General features: G+C 49.3%; 1 protein-coding gene across 1 annotated transcript; it reads right to left on the bottom strand.

The window, feature by feature from the left end:
• Positions 1 to 143: 143 nt before the first annotated feature.
• LOC135900390 (uncharacterized) lies at positions 144 to 11,712 on the bottom strand. The gene is made up of 4 exons (XM_065429880.2): positions 11,402 to 11,712; positions 6,765 to 6,947; positions 2,616 to 3,000; positions 144 to 579 (listed from the first exon to the last, which is right to left on the bottom strand). The coding sequence occupies exons 2-4, from the start codon at positions 6,925 to 6,927 to the stop codon at positions 174 to 176; spliced, it is 954 nt and encodes a 317-aa protein (XP_065285952.1). The 5' UTR covers positions 6,928 to 6,947; positions 11,402 to 11,712; the 3' UTR covers positions 144 to 173.
• Positions 11,713 to 12,992: the final 1,280 nt, after the last annotated feature.

Raw genomic sequence — 12,992 nt, 5'->3', positions numbered from 1 at the left:
CCATTCGACCACGGACTACCTAGTGACCCAGGTAGGCAGGGAATCGATTAGGTACAAAACATACAAGCACATATGGATACATGGCCACCAGAAAGTGCGCGAAGTACCCTAACAATGCTAACTCATAAATATATGCACGTAAATTGGCATTTCAAGCTTGCTGGGAAAAAATATCACAAACACGAAGACAGAGCTACGGCGTACAGTGCAAACATGCGATTGTAATCGATAGCGGGCTCCCTCTTCGTGAACGCCATGAGCATAGTGGAGACGTATTGCAGTCCCAGGGGCTCGTAGAAGAAGGTCGGGTGGCCGCGGCCTCCTTGACCCCCAGAAGGACCGCTTTCGGTGGGCGGGAAGCGCTTGCCGGTGGCCACCATGCAGACACCCGCCGAGGTTGCGGGCGGGAATTCGACGAGCAGGCTTCGCAGCAGAAGGTGCGCCTCACGCAAGCCGTTGGCCATGAGGTGGCGAACGAGCGCGCAACCGCCCACGTCCCGCTCGACGGCGCCCATGCCGCACACGCTTTTGCGCGCGAAGGCCACTTTGAACACGACTCCCGGCTGCTTGGACAAGGCACTGCGCGCGCGACAAGGATGGAGGTTTCACTTGCTACATGTTGCCTCGCACAGAGTAGAAGTGCACGTTGAGTCCTCAAACTTTGACACTGCACATAGCGTATACGCGCTATGTCGGACAAATTTTTGACTCCGTCTGCATTTACAGTCGGCGTGAAAGACGTTCGTTGAGGAGCTACACACACCTACAGTCACATAACCAGTCACGCAAGTTGGTCCGTAGGTTGGCTTCGAACCATGTTCCATCAGCACAGCAGTCCGATGCGCTACCCATTTGGCTACAGGGAACCAGGTAGGCAGGAAAACGGTTATGTACGTACGTGCTTACATACATACATACATACATACATACATACATACATACATACATACATACATACATACATACATACATACATACATACATACATACATACATACATACATACATACATACATACATACATACATACATACATACATACATACATACATACATACATACATACATACATACATACATACATACATACATACATACATACATACATACATACATACATACATAGCCCCGGAAAGAGCGTGAGGTACCATAAGGATGCGAACGCATTAAAAATGCAAAAAAAAAGAACAGAAAAAGAAAAAGAGTGGTGGGATCGAGACCACGACTTCATGCACGGCAGCGCAACAGCAGCGTAAGAACAAAAGGAGTTTCAGCTTGGTGTTCATAAATTTTCGTTATGTTCACCTATATGCTAGTGCGCTGCGCAAGATTCTCGATATTCCTGGACTTTTCCGAGTGGACTTTCTTTTTCGCACACACGATGATCTGCACTGCCTGCTATAGACACGGTCACTTCTCGATAAGCCGCTATGTCTGCGATCCCCCAACACAACCGCACATTGGGGGCGCAGAAACAATGTTAAACGAAAAAAAAAAACTTACGGCATGTTCAGTGCACTCGTTGGAACTCGCGTTAAGCGAAGCTTTCTTGAATGGTTTTATTTAAAGGCTATATGCAGCGGGACATACGATGCGCGCAACATTATTTTATTTTCAAGTACGCGCAAGGAACTCTTCATGTTCTCCCATTGCGTATGTGTTTTGTGGTTTGGCTTCGCAGTAACGAGCATGCAAGCTGTTCGTATTTCGCGCCATGTTTTGCAACGAATAAATGCCTGCTATCCCTGACTTCGCGATGAGACTGGCGCAGCATTACCCAGGTTCTCTCATGCTATCTTCTTTCTCTGTCATTTTACGCCATTGCCATTTTCTTATTTTTTGTTAATTCATTTGAGTTAGAGTTCTTGTGCTAGTAATAGCTCAAGGACAAAAATGATGATTTCTGCCACAGGTGATTTTTAAAAATTTCATGAAACTTAAATGTGATCCCCCCCGTATACTTCCTGGATCAAAAGGCAAGGGCGAACATTTATATGCTTACCAAAACAGATTGGGAGAAGGGATTGAGGGGCGAAACACAAAATTTGCGCTGCTTTCCTTAATGTGAACATCCTGTACTATAACTCAACTTGAAAACTTTGAAGAAGCTGCTTGTGATACAAGTTGTCCGCACCATGCATCGTATCGGTCGCTATTAGAAACCTGGAGCACTGTTTCTCTGGCAGTTGACCATTGGCCGTGGCGCAGGACATCAGTAGCAAATAAGAGCAAAGCACGTAAGAACGCAACGTACGACTGAAGATGTGAGCCGCAATATCTCGATTCCAACCTGCCTTAGCGCCAGAAGCAAAGCGCAAGTATAAATATCATGCAAGAAAATAAGAAGATCACCCACTGACAAGAACTATAATGAAGTGGTACCATCACCAGTCTTCGTATAATCAAGTGCACGCGCGCACTAGCTTTTTAGGACCCATATTCACAAAAAAGTTATTGCACTGGAATTGGCGGCGCGCCGTCTTTTGCATCCAAACGTACTGCGAGAGACTGGAGACATATTTAAGCACCATGCGCGTGCCGCGCATGCGCCGTCGACACCGTGTCAGCACGACGGCGCGAGTGTCCGCGGTTGCTTGGATTACTCTGCAGCTCACCTGAGGTAGTCGCGCATGGGCATCTTGAGCACGTCCGTAGCGTACGAGCCAACGGTGTCGGCGTGCCTGTGCACGTTGAAGTCCTTGACGCGCACTCCCTCGACCCTCTCGGGCAGGGCGTCCAGGCGCGGCAGTGCCGGTCCCACCTTGTGGAACAGCCAGCGGCCGACGCGGGGGAAGAGCCCGACGCGCTGCAACTCGCGGACGGTGCAGCCGTCGCTGCGCAGGATCACGTTTCTGTCGCCGGCCCTCCGGAGTGCGGCCTGCAGAAGCTGCTCGGGCAGCGTGCTGTGGCGCATCTCGGGCCGAACGCACCAGAAGCCGACCGTCGCCACGCTGTCGGAGAGGATGCTGATGCAGCAGCCGCCGCACACTTCGCCTGCGCCTGCGCGAAGAGGCCTTCACTGGAGGGAGACTAAGGGAAAATATTAAATACAGCTAGATCGAAAGGACAGGCTTCTGCATAATAACGAATCCATCATTCGTAACAAGAAACTGAGCTTCTGAAATGAAAAGAAATGACGAAAAAAATCACCGACGAATATAATACTCCCTAATGCGAATTTTGAATAGGTATGTTAAATTACCAATATATAGTGGCAAAGAATTTCATTCTGAACGACAGTCCTCTCTGCTTGTGCAGCTCGTTTAGCAGCAGGGGCAGGCGAAGCGTTTCCACCGGTTGCGTCGCTCATTGTTCAGAAAGAAAGCGTGAACACGGGAACGCGTGACTGGAGCGCATTCTCTAGCGATGGCGGCGCCGCAGGCGAAGTAGCGCATGCGCAGTGGGTTTGAAGACCACGTCAGCGGCAGACGCGCTCGCCGCATGCCTGGTCACTGCCATGGAGAGTCTGTCTCGTGCGGCACTCCACTTTTCTCCTCATGGTTCCCTGCACCTCCCTCCTCCGCTTTCCTTCTCGCGCTTTTTTTTTCGCTCTCACCGTCTTTCAACCCTTCACTTCAGACGGGAGCTCGCGCTCCGCCATCCCGACGACCGAGTGGCGCAGGGGCGCCCACCGCGTCATCTCCCGCAGACGGGATTCAGTAGGCGCGAGCGAGCCTTCCTCCTCGCCCTTCGGACCGGTTCTGTGTGGCCTGCCGAGCGGCGGCATCGACTGCGTGGAGCCCCCTCTCCCCTTTGCGGCGATTGCGGCGCGATCGAGACACTCAAGCACCTGCTGTGTGAGTGTCCCAACTTGTCGCTCGCGCGCGCGTCCCTTGCCCGTGTCTACCGTGGGCACGGCCTGCCGTGCGACACCGTGACAACTCCTGCACCCCTCGGGCTGCCCTTCACGACACAGGACACTTCTACGTGCGCTCCTGACATTCGCCGAGGCTGTCGGCCTCGCCGACCGCCTTTAGCTCCCTCACATTTCCGCGGCGTGCTGTTTCTGGTGCTCTTTCTCTCCCCCTACTTTCATTCCCTTCCCCTTGTGCAGCGCGGTTGAGGTGTCCTCTACTGAGAGACAGTTACTGCGCTGCACTTTTCCCCAACCTTTCCTTCCCATCAAGAATCTCCTTCTCTCTCTCTCTCTCTCAACCCTCGCTGCGCTCCGTGTTCGCTCTTTCATTTTTCGCTGTGCTCGTTCGCTCGGTTACGCTGACGCTCAACGCAGGAACGGGTGCCTAAGAGCTGCGCTGTAAGAAATTCGAGTGGCGCCACCTATTCTCGACTATTGCATGGCTGATTCACAGAGACAGGCAGAGAGAGATGTCGTGTGGGGCGAATTAATTCTGGGGCTTGATGGGCCGAAACGGCGACATAAATATTACATTTTGAGGTTTTACGTGCAAAAACCACTTTCTAATTATGAGGTACGCCGTAATGGAGGACTCCGGAAATTTCGACCACCTGGGGTTCTTTAACGTGCACCTAAATCTAAGTACACGGGTGTTTTCGCATTTCGCCCCCATCGGTATGTTGCCGCCGTGGCCGGGATCCGATCCTGCGACCTCGCGCTCAGCAGCCCAGCACCATAGCCACTGAGCAACCATGGCGGGTTAACTATGACTTCATTATGATGCACGCCGTAGTGGGGGACTCCGAAATAATTTTGGCCACCAGGGGATCTTTAACGTGCCTCCAATGAACGGGACACGGGCGTTTCCGCATTTCGCCCCCCATCGATATGCGGCCGCCGCGGCCCGGATTTGATCTCGCTACCACGTGCTTAGCAGCGCAACACCGCAGCCACTAAACCAACGCGGCGGGTGTCGCGTGGGGTCACCTCGTACGCTTGGGCTCGGGCGGTTCAAACTGAAGGTGCAGCAGCGATGCCCTGAGTGGCAATATTATACGCAACTATGAGTCATATATTGGCTCACAGAGGGCGAGGATAGACTTCTACACAAATAATCTACTTATCTAACACGGCTGAATATTTTTCATTTACCGTACGTACCTTTAAACTTTCACGTTCTTTCAGAGTGCAATGTAAGCGAGACAAAGATGCACTTATTAGTTTATGAAGACCAATAAACAATGCGCACGGCGGCATGTCATTCATAGATTCATGTGGTTCAACGTCCCAAGGCAGCGCTATAGGCTATGCGAGGCATGTTGTAGCGGAGGGCTCTGGATTAATTGTGAACACCTGGGGGTTTTTCAGCGAGCCTCTAAATCTAAGTGCATTCTAAGTACATGAGCCTCTTTCCGCATGACGCCCCCGATAGGAATGTGGCCGCCGAACTCGGGTATCGAGCCCGCAACATGGTGCGCAGCAGCAGAACACGCCATAGCAGCTGGGCTATACCGCGGCGGGTGGTGTCATTTCACGCGTCTGCAATGACCAAGAGGGATGGAAACAGTGCAGCCGCGGCTGGACTGGTGTCTCTTGTTAATATAAGGTCTAAAAGATAGGCACGGTCAAAGTGATGGGAAAGTGAGAACAGGTGACGGGCGATGTCAGACCAGCCCACCTCTTATCTTGCTTGACAGACCGTGTAAAGGGTCAAGTGTTCCCCTTGCTCCGTCAACCTTTGTCGCCGCCTTAAGAGGAAGCTAGGGCTCGGAAATTGTAACGATTTTCCTATTCCAATGGATTTAAAGCTAAATTTTGTTTTTACTGTCGACAGCAAAAGCGTTATTTAGGGCCTGATATTTTTTTTACGGAAGCCTCATAATCATATCGCGGTTTTGGCACGCAAAACCCCAGAATTAAAATTTTTTATATCTATATAAAAGATTAGCGTAAATCGGTACATTTAAAAAAAATGGAGCAAGAATTAAGTTTCCGATTTCGTAAGTCTGAATCAAAACCATATCCTAGTTCTGCCCAGTGCCTCTCTTACATTGATAGAAGCGTATAAGTATGATTATTAGTACAAAACATGCCGAAATCGGTGCACTCTCTACAGATTAAAAAAGAACGAGCTATAAACTGGACAGAAAGGTGTTTTGCACATGGCACGATATTGTATGACGAAATATAAACTGCCAACTCGATCGAATTCACACCCTGTTACGTTACATCGGTTATATGAATGTGACTTTTGCACAAATCCTGTTTCAGGAATAAGTGACATAATTTAGAGGTGTACAAAGCACCAAATTTATTCGCTGTGTATGTCCCGGAATGTGCTGTTTAGAGAATCGTAACGTCGTTTTTTATTGCTTTGTTAGAGAACTGTGAACTTAATGGTTAACTTTCTTCTAGCAACTCTCAAATTTTCGCCGACATTTGTAAGACTGATGTCCTAAAAGACCTGCTAACAACAATGAAACACTCTACCTTTTTTTAAACGTAACAATAACATCAACATGAACGCAGTGAATGCTTAACAAAATAATCTTGCTGTTTCGATGAATTCAGACAGCAGCTCCTGAGGTAAAGCTTTCTCTTACCAATGGATGCACCAACGAATACAGTCCTTGATCGTAAGAAAGGCGTAAACGGTGTTTCGTGTCGTATATTCGCGTATAGTTATATTGTCGACAACACTCTGTACATGTATGCCAACCGCGTCGTTCGGGTAACGCTACGCTGAGCGCTTCCGATGCGCTGCCGAGGCAATCATGGCTGACGTAAGTGCACGCACCGCGTGTCCTCCATTTCAGAAATTAGGCGGAACTGCGGAAATTACTATAGCATGTCCATAAGTAACGGTCGGTACTCAGAATACAAGCAAGCTGGCGTAGTTCGTGATCACCTGCGTCCGTGAGTGCGACCAAAAAGCCTTGCGGGTCGATTCTGTGAAACGCCTGCGCCGAGGCTTCCCCGCAGAGCTGTCTCAGCGCCCTCTTGATGCGGAGCAGTTCCGGGATGTCCTCGCGCCGCACCGGTCTGATGAAAGCATAGGAGTTGCCTTGCATCGCTTCGGTCGACGGGGAAGCTGCGCAAACGGGCTCTCGTTCGTCGCGGCATTCGCAGTTTTCGGCAACGACTCGCCGCCGCCGCAACTTCCATCCGGCATGCTTTACGCTCATGCAGGATGTCCCAACTAACAGGGCTCATGTAAGAGGGGGAAAAACACGAAGCTATTTGCGAGGATGAAACCAACTGCAGATACGTTAGCGACCATTAGCGACCTTTCGGAGAAGCCTCCTTTTTTTTGTATTCTCATAAATTGAGTTATTACAATCGACAAGGCAGAAAACTTCTTGATTACTGGCCTGACGACCGCAACGTAACCGTACAGTGTGCAGAGGGCAAAGCCCGCAAAACTATTAAAAAGCCGCCGCGGCCCGCTGCTTTCCACGCCTCTGTGTCTTTTTTTTTTTAGCGTGGTTAGAAGAGCTGCAGAAACGGTAAAGCGTCGGAAACAAGTGAAGATTATGACTTCGAATGGGCTCTGCAAACCGTGCATGGACATTGCTGCCGTAAAGTTTATAACTAAAACGCGTGTTAATTAACCAGTGCTACATAATTACTCTATTCAAAAGAATACAAAGAATGATGGAGACTTCTCCAGGAGGTTGCTAACAACGCTCGGTTGAGTTCATCCACACGCTTTTCTTCTTTGACACGGAGCACATGTTAGCTGGGGCACATTATATAGCACGTTCATTGCACTAGAAAAGCCGAATCTCTGTCGTTGCTGCAAGTGTACCTGACTCAATATTTTGCCGCCAGCTGGCACTCATCGGTACAGCTCAGGAACAATTTCGCAAAAAGTTCGTAATATAAGGCTAGCTCCAGCCGCAAATCATTATCACGTCAGCGTTCTTAAAATTTATACCGGAAGCCACCACGCGCTCCTGTTGGTCTGTGCAAGGGCGAACACTGTGTGTGTGTGCGTGTGTGTGTGCGTGCGCGCGCACACTTTAGGAGGAAGATTTGGGCAAGCTGGTGTTGCCTATTGGGACGAAAGGCGCAAAAATCTTTTTTGTCTATCTGTGGGTCGTTGTCGTTTTTCGCGCCTGTTGGCCGAATCGTACGCTCAGAACCCCGTAAGATTCTGACTTAAGACAATAAGTAAAAAAAAAGCACGGCTTCAGACCTAAGGCCTACTTCCCAAAGAAGGTGCTGTACGATTAGAGGATGTCCCCAGCATTCCAGTTGTTGTTTAGCAGACATTGTAACTAGGGGCTATGTAACGTAAAACTATTCCAGACTTTTCTGTTCCAGTTCTACAATCAGCACTCCACCATTGGTGAAAAAAAATTTCAGGGGACCCCCCCACTTCGCCTGTCCGTCACGGGACGCCACACAAACCGCGATAGCTCTCCATCTGATATGACGAGTACACGCTGATTATGCTTAAAAAGACCGAAGAAAATACAAATAATTATTGCTGATTTGGCGCATTTTCGCGAATCATCATCGTCATCATCATCATCATCATCAATGTCGTCGTCATCATCGGCCTATTTTATGACCACTGCAGGACGAAGGCCTCTCCCTGCCATCTCCAATTACCCCTGTCCTGCGACAACCGATGCCAACTATAGCTGACGCGAATTTCCTCACTTCATCGCTCTACCCAGTATTCTACCGTCCTCGGCTGCCTTTCTCTTATGTTGGTACCTATTCCGTAACCCTAGTGGTCCAACGGTTATCTAACCTGCGCATTACGTGACCTGCCCAGCTCTATTTTTTCTCTTAATGTCAATTAGAATATCGTATATACCCGTTTGCTCTCTGATCCAAACCGCTCTCTTTCTGTCTCTTAACATTACGCCCATCATTCTTCGTTCTATCGCTCGTTGCGCGGTCCTTAACTTGGTCTCAAGCTTCTTTGTCAATCTCCAAGTCTCTGCCCCATATCAGCACCGACAATATGCACTGATTGTACACCTTCCTTTTCAGTGATAACGATAAGCTTCGAGTCAGGAGCTGACGTTGTCTGCCGTATGCGATCCAACCTATTTTTATTCCTCTATGAATTTACTTCTCATGATCAGGGTTCTCGGTAATTAGTTGACCTAGGTAAACGCACTCCTTCACAGACTGTAGAGGCTGACTGGCAATCCTGACCTCTTGTTTCATTGCCAATCTATTCATCATTATCTTGTCTTTTGCATATTAATCTTCAGCCCCATTCTTACGCTCTTTCTGTTAAGGTCCTCAATCGTTTCTTGTAACACGTCTGCAGTGTTGCTGAATAGAATAATGTCATCGGCAAACCGAAGATTGCTGAGATATTCACCGTAGATCCTTACTCCGAAGCCTTCCCAGTTTAATAGCTTGTATACTTCTTTCAAGGACGCAGTGAATTGCATTGTAGAGATTGTGTCTCGCTGTCTGACCCTTTTCTGTAGAAATATCTTCCTACTTTTCTTGTGTAGAGTTAAGGTAGCTGTGGAATCCCTGTAGATATGTTCCAAGGTATTTACGCAAGTGGTCAGTACTCCTTGATTACGTAATGCTTCTACGACTGCTGGTATCTCTATTGAATCAAATGCCTTTTCGCCTCTGCTATTCCTCAAAAATATTCGGGCTGCGCCCACTTCGCCCGTCTGCCACGCGACGTAACAAAACCGCGATAACTCAACGACGTGTAAAATGACGTGTACGCGTTAAAGATGCATTAATATGCCGAACAAACATGATTTTTTTGTTCTGAATACCCGGAGACTCCCCCGTTCGTAAAGGGATAGAATATCGTTGCCTGCCGATCACTCAGGCACTTGCTATTCGCACCTGCCGGAGAGTGTGGGTTTATTTGCGTATAACAAAACTTTTTGCGTGGCCGTAAAACGTTATCGGGACCTTTCGGCACTTATACGATTTCGCTCTGCCAACTCTTCTTTGCTGAGGATCCGTTTTAGTGGAATTTTTTTTAATTGTCCGTTGCACGCCGCTGCAATTTTTGACCAACCACCACAATCTAAGTAAGAGGAAGCGGACCAATCGCAGACGGCGGCACCACTCTCCTCCTCCAGCTGCCTATTTTGACTGCGCTGTCTCGACGCCATAAAAGCCCATCCACTTGAGCGTGCTCCTCCCCTCTCGTCGGCCAATTAGATAAGGAGGACCGCTCAATGTAGGCGATTTTTTTTAAGCAAACAAAAGTGACCTCCTATAAACAAGGAGAACGTTTGATGGGGCTGTTTAGACAACGCTGCGGGTCACCGCCCGGTGCGTACGCCGCCGGTTACGTAAATCTGACGTCAGAAGATTGGAATAGAAAACCGATTGGAATAGGGGGCCCTATAATGTAAAACTATTCTAATATGTTTTATGCGAAGCATATTACGAGAGCTCAACCCAGCTGCTCAGGCGCGGCGGTGTCGCCTCCAATACCACGTGACACCGTGACGTCACGACAGAGGAGAAACGGGGCTCCAACTCGCGCCGTCGCTCGCGGCGTCGCGGCGGTATATAAGCAGCTGCGCTTGCCCCTGCTAGACACTCACGAGGTGAGATGCCTCCTGGAGACAGAGCTGCTCGTTGGAATGAGAAGCGAAGGTTGCGGCGTGCTACAGAGACTGATTTTCTAGGTGGCTTTGGCTCAACTCTTGCAAGATGGGCTGGGTGGGAATCAAACCAGGGTCTCCGGAGTGTGAGACGGAGACGCTACTACTGAGCCACGAGTACGATGCTTCAAAGCGGTACAAAAGCGCCTCTAGTGAATGCGGTGTTGCCTTAGAAACGAGCTGTTTCTAACGCTCAGGCGTGCGTCGCTTGCTCAGGCGCACATTTCGTTGCCGCGCCGAACGCTGCGTTGCTCGACGCTCACCGCGTCCAATGCGGGGCGCGTAGTCGCTGCGCCGTAGCCCATTGTCTTACACCCCTTGGCGGGTCGACGGGAACGCTGTCGCGTTCCACTCTTGAAGGCGAAGCAGAGTAACGCATGAGTTGTTTCTTCGTCTAGCCGAACCAAATACAGCCAAGCAAGAGCAGTTCACCAGGCTAAACAGTGGTTCAACAACTAAAATAAAGGCTAGTATGCTTCGCATCCTGGGCTTAACCTTAGCTAAGCCACAGCCATTTTTTTTTATTCCAATCTCCTGACGTCAAATTTTCGTAACTGCTGACGCAAGCATCGGGCGGTGACCCGCAGGGTTGTCTGAATAGACCAATCAAACGTTCTTCTTGTTCATAGGAGGTCACTTTTGTTTGCATTAATGATGCAAACAAAAGTGAATTACGTAGCTTCGACATAACAGAGTGTATGCGCCCGTATGTTTCCCATTCAGCCAATCTCGCTTTGCGAAACGTTAACTAATCGGAACTGAAATGATAATTTTTGTGCATGAGATACTGCCGCCACTTACGTTACTTATCAGCTACAATGCCGGCTGGTGGCAAATACGTTCGCCTCATGCATTAGACGCTCGTGAACAGGCACAGAGATTTTAAGGTTTTGATTGGCGCGCTAGTAAAAAGAGTTCGGTAGCATACCTGTTGTATTTAGTGCCTCTACCGAGTGTGTCGAGGAAAAGACTCGAAACGCGGGTTGCTCACTTCAGCGGCACACGCTGGCGCCAGCAGGGAGAAGTGATCGAGGAGCGCTTGCTGAGCCTGCAGAGGAGGCCGCGTGCGGCTAGGCTCGGCGATTCCTCTCATGTCGTCACGAGCACACCACCGCGGCACTGCACAACCTCGGCGGCATTTCAGCAGGCCGCTACGCACGGCCACCGCATGACGCACGACGAATGAGACGCCGGGCAGAGCTGTGGTTACCCAGATGCTGGTGCGATGTCGATCAGGATGGTTGACATCTCGGCATGCATCGCTCTCAACGTCTTCTTCTTTTTTTTTTTGGTTTGAGCTTTCATCTTTGGCAGTCGTACATACGGTATCCAGCCGGGAGGCTAAAGCAGGAAATGAACTATCGGTCGGTCACGCAGGCACCATATATTTGACAACTATGAAGACCGATACACGGCACAAAACGAAGACGAGGCGGACGGGAACGAATGAATAGAATTTATTGATAGGAAAGACAGAGAGGTCGACCTGAGCTAGTGCGCTCTAGTCTGCTACTCTGCACTGGGGAAGAGGGAAGGGGAGTGAAAGTATTTGGATGGATGATGATGATAAGAGAAGTGGTGAGTGCTTATGTACATGAGACAGTTGTTTCGCTAGAGCCGCTCGTCGAGCTTGGTGTCCTGCAGGAACTTCAACAACACTTTTTTTGCACGCATTGAAATTGCAGTGTCAGGCCATGGGCCGAGGATAGCTTCCTCCGACAGTAGTTGTCTGCCAACGCTGTCTAGGAAACTGTCTAACGTCCTTCGCTCCAGCATATATGCTGGGGAGTCGCACAGTACGTGTTGCAGTGTTTCGGGTATCTGGCAGTGTACACAATCAGGGTTGTTCGATTGGCCGATGAGGTGTGCGTAGCTACGGGTGAAAGCAACGCCGAGCCGAATCCTGTGTAGCAATGATGTTTTGCTCCGTGTAAGCTTCGGGGGCAAACAGAATTTACCGTCTGGGTCAATCATACGTAGACGTCTGTGAATGTTATCAGAGTGGGCTCTGTAAGCCTTTGTAAGGTCCTGCATGAGTGCCTTGATCATGGAGTCGGTGTCAGGTCGCGAGTAGGCAAACCGTACTTCATCAGAGGAAGAGGAGGCCGATCTTGCCTCACTGTCAGCGAGTCCATTACCAAAAACACCACAATGGCTAGGCACCCTTTGAAAGGTGATCACGTGGACACTTAACGCGGCACTGTGATAAAGTTCGACGATTTCCAGCACGAGCAGATAATATGGTCCTTTGTTTAAAAAGTTTTTTAGCGCCTGTAGCGCTGGTTTGGCATCGCACAATATTGTACATTTATGGGGTGTCTGCGTTCTCATAAAACGGACAGCCTCCCGTATTCCCGCAAGTTCCGCAGCCGTAGATGTCGATTGTGGTCTAATCGAAATCGTTGAGTAATTCCAAGTTGTGGGATGACAAATGCGGCCGTTGTGGTAGATGGCGTGACCGAACCATCGGTATATACTTGTACAGTCCCACTATATAAAGTAAATATATGATGCTACTA

Source organism: Dermacentor albipictus, chromosome 1 (genome assembly GCF_038994185.2).
Source record: "Dermacentor albipictus isolate Rhodes 1998 colony chromosome 1, USDA_Dalb.pri_finalv2, whole genome shotgun sequence".
Lineage (NCBI taxonomy): Eukaryota > Metazoa > Arthropoda > Arachnida > Ixodida > Ixodidae > Dermacentor > Dermacentor albipictus.
The sequence above is the reverse complement of the archived record's forward strand: the minus strand, read 5'-3'. Positions and strand labels throughout refer to the sequence as shown.

Coding starts and splice junctions, on each gene's coding strand:
- LOC135900390 (XM_065429880.2), bottom strand. CDS start 6,927: ATGCAAGGCAACTCCTATGCTTTCATCAGACCGGTGCGGCGCGAGGAC. Junction 3,001..6,764: donor GGTCGCACTCACGGACGCAG/GTGATCACGAAC, acceptor CTCTTCGCGCAG/GCGCAGGCGAAGTGTGCGGC. Junction 580..2,615: donor CCCATGCGCGACTACCTCAG/GTGAGCTGCAGA, acceptor TCGCGCGCGCAG/TGCCTTGTCCAAGCAGCCGG.